The sequence below is a fragment of the Lissotriton vulgaris genome, chromosome 12, assembly GCF_964263255.1.
Source record: "Lissotriton vulgaris chromosome 12, aLisVul1.2, whole genome shotgun sequence".
Lineage (NCBI taxonomy): Eukaryota > Metazoa > Chordata > Amphibia > Caudata > Salamandridae > Lissotriton > Lissotriton vulgaris.
The window spans coordinates 383445170-383465421 of record NC_141700.1 but is presented as its reverse complement, the minus strand read 5'-3'; the positions used below and the strand labels follow the sequence as shown (position 1 = coordinate 383465421).

The 20252-nt window shown below is 44.6% G+C and overlaps 1 protein-coding gene across 1 annotated transcript in view; it reads left to right on the top strand.

Moving 5' to 3' along the window:
• The window catches only part of LOC147674083 (transcription initiation factor TFIID subunit 4B-like), a 1347443-nt gene that overhangs the window by 600679 nt on the left and 726512 nt on the right, over positions 1-20252 (top strand). Inside the window, exon 11 of the mRNA XM_086945146.1 lies at positions 10783-10913. Within this exon, the coding sequence (XP_086801272.1) occupies positions 10783-10913 (131 nt within the window). The remainder of the gene's footprint in view (positions 1-10782; positions 10914-20252) is intronic.

Sequence of the window (20252 nt, the reverse complement as noted above, 5' to 3'; positions counted from 1 at the left end):
CTTCATCAATATATAATATCTGACATTGACAGATATTGAACCACTCGAGTATTATAACATCAAATTACTCGAGTGGCACGGCTTCGCGCTCTATTGAATACGACCGATTATCATAGCATAAATACATATTGATTAAGTAATTCGATAGTCCTAATTACTGTACGAACGATTGGTTAATGTATGATTGTGAACATTATTGAAATACATTGTTTATCCTATGAATACAGTCAGGTTCAATTGATTCACGAATCCTGGAAGTGATCTTTTTTTAAATCACAGTGTTTACTGGAGGCAGCAGCCGGGAACTGTGCAGTCCTGTCCGGGCACCACCTCCGCACCTCAGCCCCTGCCACCACGGTATCCCTCCGTCATAGCCCTGGGCAGCTCCTCGCCATCCTGGTCACAGCGTGGGTCTGCCAGCACGATCAACAGCCTCATGATCGGTTACGGACGGATCTGTGAAGCAGGCAGAGGGGAGCCTGTGCCGGAGCCTCAGCTATGCACGTCAACTCCATTGCCCGCGTGGCCACGCCCCCATATACTGTGTAGACATATAATTGAATGTGCGTAAAGTGCGATGAAATAACCATCTCCTTTGAATCCACGAGGGCCTCCTTTTCCTCCTGCAAACTATCATCATTCTCAAATATAAACCTTAATTGTGAGAATGTATCTGCTTTATATTATATTTATTTATAATATTTTCTTTGAGTGAGGGGGCAGTGGTAATTTTGGCTTTATTGAAGGTATTTTCTGGAATGTCGTCTATTGCATTTAGATATGGTCTGAGTTGGAGGTATTGGAAACATTGTGATCTTAACACATCAAATTCTTACAGCAGGTCATTGAATGATTTGATGGACACACAGGAAATTGCATTCCCCCATGTTGATATTCCGAAAGCGTTCCATCCTGTTAATCTGTTCAACTTGATTACTTCAGAGATAAATTAGCCCACCCATAATGGGGGATGTGCCTTCAGTTTCCTATAATTACTAATTTCACAATGAATTCTTTCAAAATTATGAAGACTGCCTTAATTGCTGGGGCAGGGGCATTGGGGGGCGAGCGGAGTCTGCCCATGTAGAAAAATGTGTTGGGCCACTACCACCGGGTGCCCAGCATTTAGTGGTGTAGGCGGGTCCAGCCTGTTATTGAATAGCCAGCTGTTGATTACCACTAAGTCCTACCCAATAGTACGCAATGAATTCTGCCATCCCCAATCTCCCCTCTGTTGATTTGCAGCATGTTACCATACTCACTCGTGAGATTTTATCACACCACAGGAAGACTCAAATCATGGAGAATTGTTTGAAAACTTGTTTGCGAATCCAATATATGCAACACTCTATAAAGAGGGATCATTTTAATTAAATCCACTTTTACTCATTAATGACATTGCCAGATTTAGATGTTATTTTTGAGTTTTTCTATCTATGTAGATATATTTCTCTCTCATACACTCTCTTGGACACTGGCTGGAAACATATGCTAAAGTATTTAAACCCATTGGTGAGTATTGGGCCGGTCATCCACTGTTAGAAATAGTCTTCCCGACTGGATACAATTTGGATGTATCCAGTTAACCCAAAAGCCTGTATAGGTACCAACATCATTTAAACCAACATTGCTATTGGTTTATAGTTCTTGGGGCCAGGCAAACATATGAGAAGATCTGCACATAGTGAAATGTTATCTTCCAAACCTGTTCCCCATTCAAAGTGTTTGTTTCTACTATGTGCCCTAAATACGGCTGCCAGGGACTCTGCTACCCTCGCAATAAAGTAGCTGTGAAGTGGTAACATTGACGATTCCCATGTGTGAAGGGTGAAAGGTTATGATAGTGTCCTATTGACTAATACATGTGCTGTGGGTTCAGTATATAAAAGGCCGGTGCACTCAATAAATGTGGCCCCCAATTCCCAGATGTGTGGTAGCTTAAAAATGTGTCGGTCAGTCCTTTCTCGAGCAGCGCTGCTACAGTTGAAGATCAATGTCCACGTGAACGAGAGTTTCAGCGCACCACTTGGGGGGTAGTAAGTGTTTATTTATTTATTTATTTAAATGCTTATAGAGCGCCAGAATCGAACCCAAGGGTTATCTCCGCGCTGTGGCCGCAAGCACAGGTGACTGAATAGCAAACAGTACTGGTGAACTGATGATGCGTAGTGAGTAAGAAGAAGGCTTATAAAGCAGTGAACAGATTGGTCTTTAGTGCTTTCCTGAATGTAAAGTGATGGGAGATCTGTCTGAGACTAAGGGGCAGATTGTTCCACAGAGTTGGCCCCACTGAGGAGAGGGCGCGGCCACCTTGTCTGGTCTTTTTAATGAAAGGAGAGTTAAGCAGGAGCTGGTTGCTGGATCGTAGATCACGTTCCGGTCTGTAAGGATGAAATAGTTGGGTTAGGTAGCTGGGGCCATTTCCAAAAAGGCATCTGTGGACAGTACAACAGATCTTGAATTTGATCCGTTGCCGTACTGGGAGCCAATGAAGTTCTCTCAACAGGGGACCAGAAGGAGTTCTAGGGGGGGCGTTCAGAATCAATCTGGCCGCCGTGTTCTGGACCACCTGCAGCCTATTGATGGCATCCTCATTCGCTAGTATCAGGAGCCCATTGCAATAGTCAAGACGACTTATTACAAGGGTCTGTACCAGTGTCTTCCTATAGATGTCAGGTAAAAGAGGGAAGATACGTCTGAGTAAGCCAATGGTGTGGAAACAGGCTCCAGCAATCACGTTCGCGTGATCCTTTAGGGTTAAGTTTTGATCCAGTTTCACTCCTAGGTTTTTTATACTGTACAAATACCATGATACAATACAATTCGATATAACTTGATTGTGAACGAGGCAGCTAATAAGAACCTATTTGCCAATGCTTTTTAATGTTAAAAACAAAAATAATATGATGCAAGGTCAATGAATAATAAGGTCTAGATGTATCAGCACCTGTAATATCAGCTTAATCTTTGTGGTGCAATACAGATGAAGTTTATACAAGTCGCATGGCAGACATATTCAATGCCTTTCTGGGTCTTTAGGTTAAAAAATAGCCGTTACAATTCTTCTTTCGTGACAGCCTACTTACTTTTTCAGTAAAAAAAAATGCGGTACTAATCAACTGACTTTCTAATGTGCTCTGGCCTTAAGAAAGAATAACGTAGTGCCCCCTGCTGGTGAATGGCAGTTCGCGGTTTCTGTAATGTCAGTGATTGACTGTGGAAAACCTATTGCTGACATAAAGCCATGGGTGATGCTGAAGAATGCCAGTTCATTTTAAATCACATCATTAAAATAACAGAAGTAAATATCAATATAAAACTAGTGTTCACTGAATCATCTTCATTGTTTAGACATCTGATGTTTTACCGCAGTTTTTTTTAAGCAGGAGCACTTCTATAATACCGTTCTTTTATACTTACTATTAAGCTAGGGTCCCTGAGTTTGTATAAAACGTGCTTTTTAGGTTTGTTTGTTAGTGATATTTTATTTGTAAAATATATAAAACTAGAATACCTATGAACATCTCATCACTGGATTGTATTTTTTCTGCATCTCAGTATTCTTGAAATGAAATACGTAAATTACGTCGAACTGGGTTACTCATCGCATCTTTGTACTGGTAAGAAGGCACCTCGGAAATATAACTGCAGCAAAGAGAAACAAACAATATTTTACATCAGCAGCAGATAATAAAAGACGTGTACCTACGTTTTAATGCATTCGAGTTAACGAATCCCGAGAAAAACAGGTTACCTACCAAGTTGTCATACTGGCCTGTCTAAGAGTGAACAACCATTACTGTAATTCTCCGAACAGGAAATATCAGATCCTATGTGTAAAAAAAAGATAAATCCACGTTTTGTGATCAAAGCTGCACGGACTTTTGTTAAGTCTGTCCATGGTTGCGTCTTGGGCATAGCGACAATAAATGAAGTTGTGGTATGTGTTCTTGAAGATGCGCAATTTCCATAGGCTGAAGTGGGCCTTCAAATCGTCCTGCCTCTTTGTGGCAGCATCATGAGAATCAGAAGTTGTCATTCTTCATAGGTCATGGTCCTTTACCTGTCATTGGTTAGAATTTAAATATGGGAAGCACATCAGGCTTTCTGTGGCCCTTCTAGCAGGGACGCCATAACTCCTCCTCCCAACTCCGAAACACACACAGTGTCTGATACTGTTTACTAGCGGTTTCCTCGTCTGTAATCCTTGCATAGAGAGATGTGGACCCGATACGACCACTTACGGGTCCACCATGGGACACAATATGGTGGCTGGGGTAATCACATTTAAGCACGTTTGATTGGTCAAAATATGACAACATTTAAACACTATTTTACCACTGTTGGGTCTTGGAGTTCTCGCTTAAGGGTTTCTTTTGTGGAAATTGAGAGGCACTTCAGAGACTAACATTGGTTCTAATTTTGATAGGATTTATGTTCATGTTTATGGATTTATAAAGCGCATGGCGGCCCGTAGGCTTCCCAGCGCTAGGAGGGTATGACAACAGTGGTCTTGTTCAGTTCGCCAGGTAGGTTTTTAGGGAAAGAGCAGTGTTTTAAGTCTCTTCATGAAGTCTAATTCGTATCTCTCTGGGCAGGGAGTTCCAGATCTTGGGGACAAGATGGAGGAAGGATCTTCCTCCCCATCTTGCCCTTTTTATTCTGCCTTGTTGCTTGAGGAGATCTTTTGAAGATCTTAAGTTCCTGACTGGCATGTAGTGGGCAACTAGTTTTCCAAGTAAGGCAGGTCCTCTGCTTTTCATAGCTCTGTGGGCAATACAGAGTGACTTAAAGGTGATCCTTGTTTGAACTGGGAGCCAATGCAAGGTCTTTAAAGCAGCTTTGGCTGAATCCTTTCTCGGAATCTGAAGTAGGATCCGTGCTGCAGCATTCTGGACCACTTGCAGCCGATGGATTACATAATTTGGCGCACCAAGGTATAAGGAATTCCCGTAGTCCAGTTGTGACATAATCAGAGCCTGGACCACCGTTTTGTGGGAATGCATGTAGGAAGGTGGAAATCTGACTATATGGTTACCCCCCACTTTTTGCCTGGTGTTTTGCTGGTTTTCGACTTAGTTGGACTGGGACCCTGCTATTCAGGTCCTCAGTATATCTGCTTTCTCTATAAAATGGACTCCATGTTCTCTAGGTACATACCAGATTGGTTACTGGGTCACCCTTGTGAGCCCCTGTATATGGTACCTTAGGTACCCAGGGCATAGGTGCACCCTAGGCGTACCAGGGGCTGCAGCATGTATTGTGCCACCGCTGGTTAGCCTTCCAAACTGACACCACAGGTCTGTACCTACAGCCTGGGTAAGGTGGTGTAATCACCCCTTACTTAGATATAGTATATCTATATCTACCTTATATATAGACACATAGTAATCTATAAGTCACTCCTATGGCAGGCCTTTTTTAAAAAGTTTTTTTAATATCTCTATTTATAGTTTCAAATAAAAGAATAATAACCGACAATTACAACTCAAAGAGCCAGCATAATAGTACACCAGCGTAAAATAATTATCAGACCAGGACAGTAAATGACAGCAGGAGTTAATGAATGACGTTGAGCGACCCACGCACATAATCTTGCATATAACATCAGGATTTCAGAGCTGTAAGCATCAATCTAGAACATATTATGAACATTTCTGTATAAGCCTTAGAGGGTATAAAGCCTAGATATATAACCAGGCCTACTACACCAACACCATGAGCCCAATAAATCATGTACATGTATAGACATGCACCCATAATACAGAAGTGAATAAGACTACTAATCATCCACAGTGTGCGCATTTTCAGGGGGCTCAGATTGTTCCCGGGCCCAGTCCAGAAATGGCTCCCATATGTCCCGGGGCCTCGAGGACGGGGGCATGAGCTCCCAGAACGTGCTGAGTTGCGTATGGCCATATGTGACGTCATTTAACGAATCTCTAATCAAGGGTACCCTTTTCCTACCCCAGCGGAGCGTGACCAGCCGTTTAGCATATAATAACAGGAGTGCATGTAGCTTACAATGTTTGGGTAGTCTGTCCTTAACATACCCCAGTAGTCCCAGAGTCTGCGATGGGACATACATCCTACCCACAATATGATGTATTGCTACAAAGACCTTAAACCAGAATCAGCTATTTGTGGGCATTCCCACCCATGTGCAGAAAAGAAGCAGGGATGTAGCCGCACCACCAACAGCGATCGGCTTCCCTAACCCCCTTGAGGTGCAGACCCACAGGTGTACGGTAATATCGGTGAAGGCATTTGAAATGAATTAAGCGCAATCTATAGTTCGGTGAAAGTTCAGTGAGCTGATTACTGCAGAAGTCCCACTGGGTCTCTGTAAGCGGAGTGGAGAGCTCACTATTCCAACACTGCAAAGACTTAGGCGATACTACCGGATTCATGTTCTGCATTTGGGTATACCAGCGTGTGATGAGTTTACGGGAGAGGGGGACTTCAAAACGTTCTCCAAAGCAGGTATTGTAGGAGGGGGCGCCGGAAGGCCGTCCCATAGAGCACGACATGCCGTACGCAGTTTCTGATACAGAAAAAGCTCAGCAAACAGCACCGCTTGATCCGCATCTGCCTCGGGAGGCGACCTAAAAGTGTCCTCGGGGTACAGATCTGCAAATGTATGCAGAGTCAGTCTGTTGGTTAGATTACTTTTGACCCCATCCCGAATACATGGAAGCATGGGATTTCGTGCCTGTGGAATGGAAGGAACGTAGATCAAGGGTATGCCAGCTTTCTTTCGCAACTCGCCCCACGCCCATCGCAGAGTTCCCGCCATGTCCACGTCTCCTCTGGGATGCTGAGAAGTCTGATAAAGCGCCACCTTGAGCGGGACAGGGGCCACCTTATCGATCTCGACTGCCACGTGGGGCTGATATGGCGTCGGATGGACCCAGAAATGCAGGAACTGAGCCTGAGCACACGGTGAATACAAATGCATGACTGGAGCCCCCAGGCCCCCTTGCCTCAGCGGAAGAGTCAACAGATCCCAAGACACTCTGGCCTACCCCCCAGCCCAAACCAGGGAAATCAGCTGCGATCGAAGGGTGGTAAAAAAGTGTTTAGTAAGTGGGATTGGCACATTACTCCTATGGCAGGCCTTGACAATCCTGGAGGCAGAGTGCTTGGTTTTGTGTGAGAGGGTTCACAAGTATGAGCTTAGCCCCTCTGCATCTTTCGAAACCATCTCCTTATAGATGTTCTACGATATATCCATACCATATACTCTTAAGTGCATTATAATCCTTGCGGTTAATGCTATCTTTGGTTTGGGTTTATCAAAACATGTTGTGTATGGTGTAAAACACTTTACGATACTACCCCCCTTTCAATTCTGGTGGCGGGTAGCATTCCACCCTTCTAGAGGGAGAAGACAGGTTGTTACTGTTAAACCCGGTTAAAGTTAAACAGTGCCCCAGCATCACAAAATGAATGCTGCTGCCACAGACACGAGTCTGCCCTCCTGCTGATGGACGAAACTCCGGCAGGGGAGGCTTGGACAGTAGGTTTCCTGTTCAGGGAGGTGCTAGCACCTCCCAAGACAGGCTTCAGTGTATTGGGGCAGGGAGGGTTGCATTCAGTGAATGCTTTTCAGACTCTGCCTGGGGCACACAAGGTGCTCCATGCGTTTCCCAGTTCAAACCGGTAGCTGGGGCACTCAGCCCCAGCTCTGGCGCAAAACTGGACAAAGTGGAAGAAGTGTAACCACCCCCTCCCCAGGTCCACCCATAGAAGGGACCTTAGAGTTAGTCCATCTCCTAAACTTACTATAAGTATAGAACCCCAGTCCCTAGGACTTCAGATTACCGTGGACGAAACTGTAACATATATCTTGGACCTTCGACATTTCATATCGACTGGAAGACGGAAGAAATCTCTCTTGTGGTCAAGGACATACCACCTTGTTCAAACAGCCACCAACTGCATATTTGCCGGTCTGCATTTTTTTCGAGGCTCCCGCCGGATCCCGAAGAATCTGCGACACAGGACACAGACTTACAGACATCTCTGACGCTTACCTGCGCTCCCAGCAAACCTGAGACCTGTAGCGGACACGAGAGACGTGGGACCGTAACTCCTGGACATCCTGCATTTTGCAACCTGCACCTACTTCCCAAGTATTCCCGAAGTTATGCATTGGGGTGCTTGAAGCCCCAGCCTGAGCACCTTTTGCACCGAAGCTCAGAGGCCCACACTCCACGAGTGTCCCGTGGGCCCGCTTTGTGCATTTCCGCTCGATACATCTTCGCGGTTCCTAGTCCGTTGGCTAGTGATCCCCCAAGAAGACCAGTCCTTGATTTACTTTGCTTTCCTGGTTGCTCCAGGCGTGCTCCAACTCCTCTCCAAAGGGGGAGTTCCTCAGACCTTGCTGGCCTGCACCGAAGCCCATCTCAACATCTTGCGTGGATTGCGTTTGCCAAGGCTTGTTGGGTCCAATCCGGATACCGACACCGCAGTCAACTAGATCCTTCTTGGGACAGCTCAAATCCAGCTCCTGTTCGTCGTCGACGTCTCCTGGACCTTGAGGCTGAAGAGACAAGCTTCACCTTTTCACCTAAAATCACCTGACATTGGCTGGCATCTTCCTGTCGCCATCCTGGTCACTGGCTAGTGGCCCAGACTCTGTCTCCTCTGCTTTCGGGTTCTTAACATCTCCGATCCACCCTTGGATCCACCTGAACACTTTTTCTCTGGTCGCCTGCAGCACTTCTTCACAGCTCTCCATTTGTATCGACGACGAAACCAGACACCAAAAAGCACCTATGCACCGGCTTCCCTGGGTTAGGTAACACGAGTACTCCAGTGGGTCTTGACTCTCGAAGTGTCCTAGTCTAAAAGGGTTCCATCGTAGTTCACCTAGATGTACCGTTAAACTGTAACTTTGTAACTTGTTCGTTCTCCATTGAAAGTCAATGGTAACCCGGGGCCGTGTTTAGACACTGCACGCATCTCCCGTGGGCCTCCTACATCCTAACCTTTGGTGGTCCTAGGCAGCCCTAGCGATTCCACAGGCCCTAGGCCTGCTTTCTAACTCAAGTGGTTCTTATACCACTATTTTAGTATGTGGTTTGTGAGGCCCCTAGGGCATAACGTATACTGTGCAACTTATCGTATGCTAATTAAGTTTCTTGTATTGTACTTTTACCTCTGACCTCATAAAGAGTGCAGAGGGGTTGTGTTTAGAATAAATAACATATATATTTGATGTATACCTTGTGTGGTGTGCTTTCATTTGAACATTCAAGAGATAATTGGTAAAACAACTTGCTTAACTCGTCTCCAAGTCTAAGCCTGAAGGCTGCTCTCCACAGCTACCACTAGATAACTCTCTATAAGGTTGACTTTATAACCACCCATCAATAAGGGTCGTTTGGACTGGTGCAAGGTGCCCACTAGAATAGTGGACATCATATACCAGGCCAACGTCTCACAATGCACAGGTAGGATGGGTAGAATCTTTCTAAGCATATGTAGTAATTCAATGCATTTACCTGAGAGTTTCTTTGCTTGGGTCTCCATGCTTAGATTATCGTCAAGCCAAACTCCCAGATTTTTGATGACTGTCTTGGGGATTAGGGGTTCACCCAACTGGATTGGCCAGCTGCTAATGTTCCTTGGTACTGTCTTGTTTCCCAGGAACATAATATCCGTTTTAGACATGCAGGGGCCTAGATTATTATATACAGAGTGAGGGTCATTCGTCACTGATACCACCAATTGTGTCTCATCGGTGTATGACATAATTGACATGCCAAATTCTTGTACTATGTCTGCCAATGGCTGCATGTACACATTAAAAAGTGTGTGACTCTGCTGATCCCTGTGGTACTCCGCCAGATAGTTTGAGGGTATCTGAAAGATGTTCCCTTCCATCAGCTGGAAGAACCTGTCCTCCAGGAATGAGGTCAGCCATTTAATCGCTGTCCATGTGATACCTGCATCCTTTTGAAGATTATTGGGAACATTAAGGGGCCTATGCTAAAGTAGTATTTAGAGGATTTATTGAAAATGTTAGTTTTGTAACGTGATGTGTGCACCACATTACAGAACTGCATTGAATCTTTGTTCAGTGATTATTATGATTTAAAAAAAAAAAGTCAGTCTGTATGTGTGAGGAAGAACCTCAGTAGGGAATTGCTGTGGCCTGGTTGCGCATTGGAAGATTCCCTCCCCACCCCATTGGAAAAAACACATAATTTCTAGAACATGTCCAATCCCGTCCTCTTTGCTGTTCTGTATATTATTCAAAGTACAGATTTGATCGCAGGTGAGTGAGGACCCCAAGGAGTTCGCTGGAAGAGTGAGTAAAATCCTGGGAGCATTTTGAGACTGAATATGTTGCAGCCAGGAAGCAGAGCCGTGAATTATTCGAGGCTGCATGGCATTGGAATACCACCTCGGGTGCCCTTCATCTTCCCTCTTCTGTCCAGCTCTGTAGCCTACAACTTGTTAATGCCATCCTGGTTGATGCACCCAGAGGACCTATAACTGAGTTACAGGTCCAGGTGCGTGTGGAGTATTACACTTCTCCAATTGATGCTATTTGCCAATGCGGTTATTCGCCATATAATATGCACTGTGCTGGTTTGCAAAAATATTTAGCTCAGGGAATGTTAATTGATTTTAAGACTGACGTTTGTTAGATGGTTTTTCCAAATTGATTGGGGTGAAGAGTGCTGGAGACACCTTTGTGAATGAAGTTCTGTCTGTGCAGACTGACTCCAAATATGTTCATATACTTGAGACGTTTTTTTCTTTTTATAGCTAAAAGATTTGGTGTGACAGATGTACCAACTGAGGTGGTTACCTTTATTTCGCACGCCACACAGCTTCGATTGCGAGCAGTGGTCGAAAGAGTGACTGTGATAACAAGGCATCGAATGGAGTCCCACAAGGTACGCCCGGTACAAGCCCTTATTATTGCATCCGATAACTAAAAAGAGAAAAATATCACATGTGCAATAAAAATCTGCCTTGTGCGCGTATTGCTTTGATTGCGTGTTTTACTAGGACACGTGGGTCAAACATTTTGCAAATGTATTGTAACAATGATGTCTTAATTTATATCATTACAAGCAATGTAATCATGCTTTCATAAAGTAAATGATGTGTATGTGTCATTAGATTTGTCAGCTATCCCATTTAGTCCCATGATAGCAGTTTGAATGCTCAGGCATGGATGCTTCACGCACCAATGTTTGTTTGCAGCAAAATTGTAATTTTATGAGGGATGGCCGTGGACATCGGAGAGTTCATCACCATCTGATTGTCAGCTAAATCTCTGAGATCGTTATTGTTCACAAAACTGTTGGGCAGGCTAACAAGCTAGGATCTGATGAATCCATATAATGGGAGTCACAGGGGGAACAAGGTCAGGCCGGCCCCCACTCAAACCAATATCAACAATAAAGGGCCTCACCTTAACTGCACCTGTCCGAAAAAATACCAATCCCAGGGTTTTCAATAATTCTGTTAATTCCCCCCCAATGTGTTAATTAACACTACTCTGATTAGTCACGGGGCATTACTTTCTACTTCGTCGCACAGGTCTGATCTCACTAACAAAAGAATGTAGTGAAGAAATGTAGTGAAAAAAGAGAGAGTACCTCACTGTAGCAACACCCGAGGGGGTTACTGGCTGGTGATTGCCAGTTTACCCACTTATCATTGGCCACTCTCTCTTTTTGTGTGTGGGAAAGAAAAAAAAGGAAATGAAAAAATGTGTTCCCTTTCAAACAATGAGTGTGTAGTGAAGAGATGGTGAACGCAACCACTGTGCTCGCTATTCAAAATATGTGCTCAAAGAACCCCAGTGAGAACCAGTGAACGTAGTTCTTACTTTTTAAAACCTGGTAGAGCTTGCTGGACATCCAATTTTATTCCAAGCTGCAAGCCCTCCCAATTAAAAAGGGTTACCCATGTACCATAATTGTTTCTACATTGCCAACGTGTTTCGTTGCTCAGATTTCACGCAACTTCATCAGGGCTAGTAGGGGTTCAATAATATCTTTCTTCGCTCTCAGATGCTCCCAAGACCTGTAGTGACATTAAAAAACAAGACTCAGCAGTGAGTCTCCAACAGCCTCCTTCATAAGGCATGCTTTGAACCACAGTTTATCAAAACACACAATGCATTATAATTTAAATTTTAAAGCATATTTGGTCGTTTAGTCATTACTTGATGGTTACCAAGTTACCGCATACCTGCAACCATCTATGTATTGGACCCCATGTCATTTGATCACGTGTCCGCGGGATGGCTATTCAGTGTCTAGCCCCCTACGAAAAATAAACGAAATCAATCAGAACAACTTGAGCTGATGCCTTCAACCGCTGTTATCAGACCGCTTCGACAGGTCACCCTCAGTCTAAATATACATTTATTTAAGTCCTGTGGTCTGAGGTATATTTTATAATGTGATTTCTGTCACTCCATCTTTTCAAGTCCAAAAACCAATGCCCTGCAAACTCTTCAGGCATTCTAAATATTTTCGCTATATTCACCAAGGTAGTTGTCGGTAAAGCCTGTCTCCCGCTCTCATGTTGTATACCTGTATCGCACGTGGGCACCCAAGTTCTTAACCGTGCCGAGTCCCACCGGCATGTATGAAGCTCCAGCATCATGCTCATAGCTCCGTAGGACTATAACCCCCGTAGCCACACCTTAACCTCAGGTCAACTACTGGTGTATGCTCACTAACGTCAACAACAGTGGCAGCCATCTTAGGACGGGATAAACTGCCATAAGCCATTCAATAAAGTTTTTCAAAAGCCACTCGTCACTTTATATCCCTAAATATCGAAAGACTGTAATATCAGCAGTGAATCGTATGTGTGTCACGATTAAAAGCACCGTCCTTCATTAAATCACAAGTGTTCAAAAATGAACCCGATGATACATTAAAAAAAGGGTTACACAGGGAGCAAAAATAAACTCATTCACAAATTTAGAATTCTCATACCCTTCAAGATATTCCTCCAACGACACTCCAGCTCTTATTATTACAACAGAGCTGCATATTTTCCTTGTCCATAATCCGTGGTTGTTTTATATATGGTACCAACTGCCACATCATTGTTACGTAATTGTGGCAACTGTATCTTAATCCTCACATCACCTCTCCTCCAATTATTAAAAAGAATAATCAAGCTTATTGATCGTGGTGATGTAGATAAACATCGCTAGATTCATCATCTCATGTGCCACACATTCTCTATGCTAACCGTTGACACAAGGGCACAAGAGGAAAGGGATGCCTACACTTCCTCGATTCCAATAGGTACCATTTCACCTCCAACCATAAATTAAAAATTGGCCCAATAGTCTAGGATTTCCATAATGTCGTTTAGACAATACGGTACGGCGGCTCAGCCGTGAGAGTCTTATTAGTTTACAAGCGTTTTTATTTTAGGAACCAGTAGTGATTGATGCATGAAACCCCAGTTTTTCATTTTCCAAACACACAGATTGATGTGAAGACTGAGTCGGGGTTGGATTAGACATTTGGTGCATTGTAATGAATTGTCTTGTATTCTGAGACGAGCAAATAGCCTTAATTCTCTCCGGTCCCTCTCTGTTGCCAGATGCTACGTTGACAACTAATTGTACAGCAAGGGAGGACTGGGATAAACTGACAAACCTTAAAAACGCCCGATACGTTTCGCTCTTCATGGGGCGCTCATGACAGAATATTTGCGTGCAGGAGCATCCCCCCTAGTTTATTGGTGAGACTAGAACCTAAGATTTGTATAGAGGATAAACAATTTCGGGTGGATTGGAGCTTTATAGCGAACAAATGCACCAGAGATTGGTTGATTTGATTATAAATACCCCAAAGAGACTAAGTGAAGAGTTACTCAAAGAGCTCCTTGATTTAGAAGAGTCTCTAAAGAGTGACATGGCACTTACGGGTGCCAAGGAACAACTGGCACATATCCAGGGAGATCTATTGGATTATAAAACTTACACGATTAACCAAAAAATTAAGGAATTAAAGAAAAATCTAGATCGCTTCTCACATGAATGGGGGTTCCCTTTTTTGAAGACTAGTATTATGAGACACCAGTAGAACAGCCACGCTTCCAGAATTTTCAAAGAGGTGGTTCAAAAGGGCAGAGGCGCACGCCAAATAATTGGTGTTTTGATAACACCAGCAGTGAAGAGAAGGAAGTGTCTGATCTGCCATCTGTACCCTATCAGAGCAGGGTCAATTTTGCACCTGATACTAGATCGGATGAGGATTTGGGGGTGCTCGTGAGGGCTTTTTTAGGGCAAACACAGAGAGGCGCACGAGGGGGAGGGGGCCAGACCCAGAGGGGACGAGGCAGAGGCAGGGCCCAATCAACATGGCAGACGCACTCCCCATGCATCACAAGCAGCAAATTAAGGACTTATCAGACTTATTAGATGGGAACAGATACCAACCACTCAATGGCAATGATATTGTGGTTAATATTTCCTCTTATGAGTTAACACCGACAGAATTAAAAGTTTTAAATACGGGACTTGGCTTTGTTCCCACCCCTAGGCATTTCACCTTTCTATGTAAAATTGAATTATCTGAAATGATGAGGAAGATTAAGTTGCAAAAATTATTGTCAGATAAAGAAAAGATGTCCACGTCTATTATTGATACGAACCTGCAACGCCCATCAAGTTTTTGTCCCCCCACTTCTTCACTGGGCCCCAAGGTGGCTGTGTTTGAACAGCGGGTCTTACATGATATTGAAATACTGGAACAAACTCAAGAGCAATGTTCTGTGCATAATATGAGCAAGGCGGACTGGCTAGCTGTTAAATCGTTACAAGACAACAATGCTATTACAATCAAGCAAGCCGATAAAGGCGGAGCCGTAGTCGTGCTCAATACTTGTGATTACGAAGCAGAAATATTGAGGTTGTTGGAGGTTCGCACGAACAACCATCCTCTGATGCGGTACCCCACACCGGAACTTCTTGATTTGATCAAGACGATGGTGAGGGACACTGTTGCTAAAAGGTGGATAACATCTAAAGAGGCGGATTTCATTATCAACACGAAACCGTGGGTCCCATCATATTACATCTTGCCAAAGATTCATAAGCCGCCCCCCCCCCCCCCCCCCATCCCTCCCCATCCCTCCCCTCGATGCCTGATTGTTTCTGGCATCCAGTCTGTTTTGGACCCGCTTTCGCAGTTTGCAGATTTCTTCTTGAGGAAGGCAGTGATCACACAGCGCTCGTATGTACAGGACACCACTGATATACTCAATATTTTGAAGGATCTTGATTTTTACTCTAAGAACCAACTACTGGTGACTACTGACATCAAGTCATTATACACCAGTATCCCCCAGGATGCCACGCTGGTGGCAGCAGCGCGGGCTCTGGGGGTACTTGAATGGTTCTATGACACGCCTCAGTCATTTGTCATGAAGTGTATTTCGTTGGCACTTACAAAGAATTTTTTTGAATACAAAGGCCAACTGTATTTACAAGTATCGGGGACTTCAAGGGGGCCACATTCGCCCGAGTCTGGCCTGCATTTATGTGGGCCAGTTCGAGGAGAATGTGATCCAAAACCCCTCCAACCACTCAAAGAGCTAAAGTTGTGGTGTCCTTCTTTATGACATTAAACTGACACAGCATAACTAGAAATTCCCCAAAGAATTTGTAAAGTGCTATGCATTCACCAAGTGATTTAACTTTAAGGATGTGCTAAGCTTTAATTTATACATGCACAATTAAAGAAAAATCCACCTTATGGGTAGTGGGTTGGATTTTCAGAAGTACCAATAGTTATGTGATGCATAGTTAAAGGTGTCCATTAAATCACTACATCACCCTCTGAACCCCAAATGCCTCACCAGGCTGACAAGGTTGTACTCGTTTGCATTGACAGTGTACCTTGTAAGGGTGCAACATGTGTTTTGCATTCTCTCATTTCCGGATGGATGTATCGTTCAATAGCAAATGGTGGTTGGGTAGATGGGATGTTGTGGCTCTCCATCCACTTTTTCCTGTTTTGCTCCATAATACATGGGATGCCAGTGCAAACAACACTCTCCCGCGGAGCACCTATAGATACCGGGGAGATTACCCGGGGCAACCTGATGGTAGAGGAGCGTGAGGTGCGTTGAAGGCATCTAGGGCAGTCTACCAGGGTCCTCTGTCCAAAATTTCCTTTGGCTAGGCTGACAGGGTGCAGGCAACTAGTTGAGCTTTAATACGAGCAGGACAGAAGAGGTCTCAATACAGGACTGGGTGGACGGCTTCTAATATTGGTTCAGAGAACCAGACTCCCAGATGCCTTGAGAAGTCTCTTTATTAATGACCTACAAAATCCCTGCTCTAATCTAGATAAAATCCCCCAGCAAAATCTGAGTATGTTGTGCACCAATTTACCTTTCCATCTTTTCCTTAGTTTACCCCCTCTACCTTTGTCAGGTACGTTTCCTTAGGACAGCAAAATCTATCCCACAGCACTGTGAATAGCTTTGTATTGTATACATTTTCAACATATTGTCCATGCCTTTAACATTACAAGTAAGGAATGCATACCTTTTACATTGTCCACTAGTAGGCACATGTGATGTTCATTGTCTCCCTCTCCCCAGTCTCTGCCATCCTCCTTTCTTTGAGGTTGGTCAAAGACCCCTGCATATTCGCATTAGCGTCCCGTACGTTAACAATATCAGTTTGTGCCTAATCTGTTGGTCTAATAATCGGCCTTGCAACAAAGTATCCTCCTAGGTCTCTTCCTCCTTAGTAATGCTGTGTGTAAGTGTATGTCTAAACTGTATATATTTCAACCATTGTGCAGTTGGCATCTGATACTCCCCTTGCAGATGATCAAAAGGGACAACCCCATGTGTGTCCCACACCTCAGCCAACATGCTGATGTCTATTATAGCCCAGTCTAAGTAGCCCTTCAATTCAGCCACTTTTCTCAATGAGTACCCTCCCAAAGGGGAGTTCCGGGTGTGAGCGTTTTGTCCCACTTCCTCTTGCTCAGCAAGCTGTTACAAATATATTGAACCCTGGTCTTGGCCGGGCATGCCAGCCTGTCTAAGGAGCCCCCATATAACACATGCAAATAACTATGGTCTCCCATTTTCCATTTATCCACGCAATACACGGAGTTCTCCACACCCGTATATGGCCCAATCATTCACTACCCCCATCTGCGCTGCCTCATAGTACTTTGACATTGGGCAGACCTCTTCAACCTAAATATTGCGATGTGGGTGACCAGGGGCTCTATAGCAAACGTAAAGAGGACTGTGGAGTCCTCCCAATAGGAAATTCTCTGGCAAAACAACAGTTCACTCTTACTTTAGCATGGGATTCCTGATAGAGCGATTTTATCCAGTTAATGAAGTTGGGTCCAAAGGCCATCTTCTCCAAAAGCAGGAATAAAAAGTGCAAAGCCACTGATTCGAACGCCTTATTGGCGTCTAAGGATACCACTGCCCATGGTTACCTCTAGGCATTAGACTGTACTATATTATTAGGGGATCCTTGCCGATTCAGCCTGGTAGAGTAGCAGGGTGTAAAACCTGTTTGGTTCGGATGTACCAGATCTGCTGCTACACAGCGCAGTCTACCTGCCAGAGTCTTTGCCAGGATTTCTGCCTCAATGTTAAGTAACAAGATTGGTCTATACGAGTCAAACCTCTGTGAGGGTTTCCCTGCCTTGGGTATAAGGATGATGGTGGCCAGCTGAGGTCTTTTGGTAAAGAACCCCTATGTAGTGTATCTTCATACATCAGGAGCATCGGTTTGGAAGTTTTTCCAACTACTTAGCGAAAAAATTCCACAGGTAATCTGTTAGGGCTGGAGCCTTCGCTGTCTGCATCTTCATCAGGGCTTCTGTTAACTCCACCTCAGTGAGACTCGACTCCAATCTTTCCCTCTGCTCCAAAGACAAGGTTTTGTTGGGGGCAGTCTGTCACAAACGTCTGATTTCTGACTCTATACCTTGTACCCTGTTTGCTTTTCTTTCACCACCTACCCGGAGTCCAATCTCAGTTCTTTAAAATGCGTGGATTCCCTTACCCAGTCCCAGCCAGCAGTTTGCCTGCCTTGTCTCCTGCTTCATAAATGCGCTTCTGTCTGCTCAGCTAGGAAGGAAGTTTTGACGTTGTGGTGCGCTACCTCCTCATATTCTGCACATTTGCACTCTAGTGTTACAGAGAGGGATGTCTCCGGGTATGTGGCAAGTCTTCTTTCCTAGTCTACGATCTAAAGTTCCTATTTCTCTAGGCGCTATTCTCTATCCCTCTTTTCTCTCCCCAGCAATCAGCCCCCTCTAAGTTTGGCCTTATAAACCTCCAATATCACACTATCTACAAAACCCACATTTTCACGGAAATACAGGTTTGTTGCCTTGCCTAGTTCCTCCACCACTTGCCTATTTGCTAGTCCTCCAGGTGGTGATCCTCCATGAAAGGGGTTCCCTAACTTTGGCTGTAGTTATGATAACCTGTAGGGGGGATGGTTGAATAGCCCTCATGCTAAACATCTAGCTTCCAAGAACCACCCTGCACTACCCCTGGGTTCCATAATGTAATTCAGTCTGGAGAACACATGTGAGTGGGAATAAAAAGAGAAGCCCCGTTTTTGACCATGTAAATCCCTCCATAGATCCAGTAGACCATAGGCCTGGTCGAAGCCCTCCAGTTTTCCATTTTTACTTTCCCTTTCCAGTCTTGTACTCATCCTATCCAGGTGTGTCATGAAGTGAATGAAAGTCTTCCCCAATGATTGTGAATGCCTGTGGGAAATTCGTTAAGAGTTTACCTATTTTTTGTAGTGTAGGTGATTGGACACCTGGTGGTGCATAACTGTTGAGGAGAATTACATTGTCACCCTCCCATTCCCCCATTATCGCTCTGTAACATCCATCTTTGTCTGACCATGTACGGAGGATATGGAATGATGGGGATCTTTTCAGTAAAATGACCGCCCCACGTGAACTTGTGTGTTGCACATATGAGGTCACCCTGTATGTGCCCTTCCTGAGGCTACTGTATTGAACATCTATCAAATGAGTCTTCTGAAGGAGTATCAAGTCTGCCTATATCTAGTGGAGGCTCTAGCCACCAGGTTTCTCTTCAGGTTATTACCCAGCCCGTTTATTTTCGCCAAGACTAGAGTTAAGTTATGCGATCGAGTCATAGTGTTCACACTTGTCCCTGTTCTCCATGCCTAGCTGCACGGAGGGGGTAGTATTGCTTTCCTGCAACCTGATTTGATGGCGATGTGTCGATGTGTCAACTCCTGCAGGAACTGTACCATCCCCCCGTCCCCCCCCTGTCCTCCCACCCTACCGTACCATGCTGGAATCCACAACTCGACCACCCCTCAAATTCATGGTATGTGTGAACTCTTTAATCCCAAAACATTTTATCCCTTAAACTTTACACTGCTCATGTGGGGGGAGTGTTCCCACGGGTGCTGATTCTAGTAGGTGACTCCCTCCACCCACCCAAGACAGTCCTGGAGCCTATCAAGGTATCTTTCGGTTCCCACTGGAACCCATCAGTCACTTTGTCCTTACAGCACACCCAGTACTTAGTTTGCCTGCACTCATGGGCACCAATCAAACAATATCATCCGACATCACTGGGGTAGTCACCGGCGGGGACTCCTGATCAGTCTCTGTACCAGAGCCCACAGATTCCGTCCCGTTCCGTCCCGTCCCCCTGTAGCCAAGACTCTCCATTTGTTGTTGTCTAAAATGTCCCTGCTGTTCTTGATAGTATTCACAACTTGTGCTTGCTCTGCTTTCATATGATCCATCGTATGAGAGTATCTGCGGCTCGCAGTTCTCGGTTTCCTTGGTTTTTATTGTTGCCATTCAAAGTCATTATTCGAGGAAATACGCCTTCTCCTGATAGAACCCTCACAGTTATGCCGGGAAAATTAGGGCATATTTGAGGTCCAGTTGGCACAGAACATTTTTTATTGGCCTGAATTGCCTTTGGACAAGGGACGGTAGTCTGGATATAAGTTAACTTCATGTCCCTCGGGAGGGTTAAAGGATATTGTCCATGTAGTTCATTAAGCATGCAATTATCAGTCAGGGAGGTTGCCCCGGGGCCAGGGCCCTGGTCAGTATGTGGTGTGCTCTCTCCACTGAATAAAAGCGTGAGGGCTTACCCTGCAGTACTATCTTCTCCAACCAGTCCTCTATGAAGAGTTCAATATTCTGGCCCTCTGCTTTCTCTTAGATTGTGCCTCCTAGACCTCC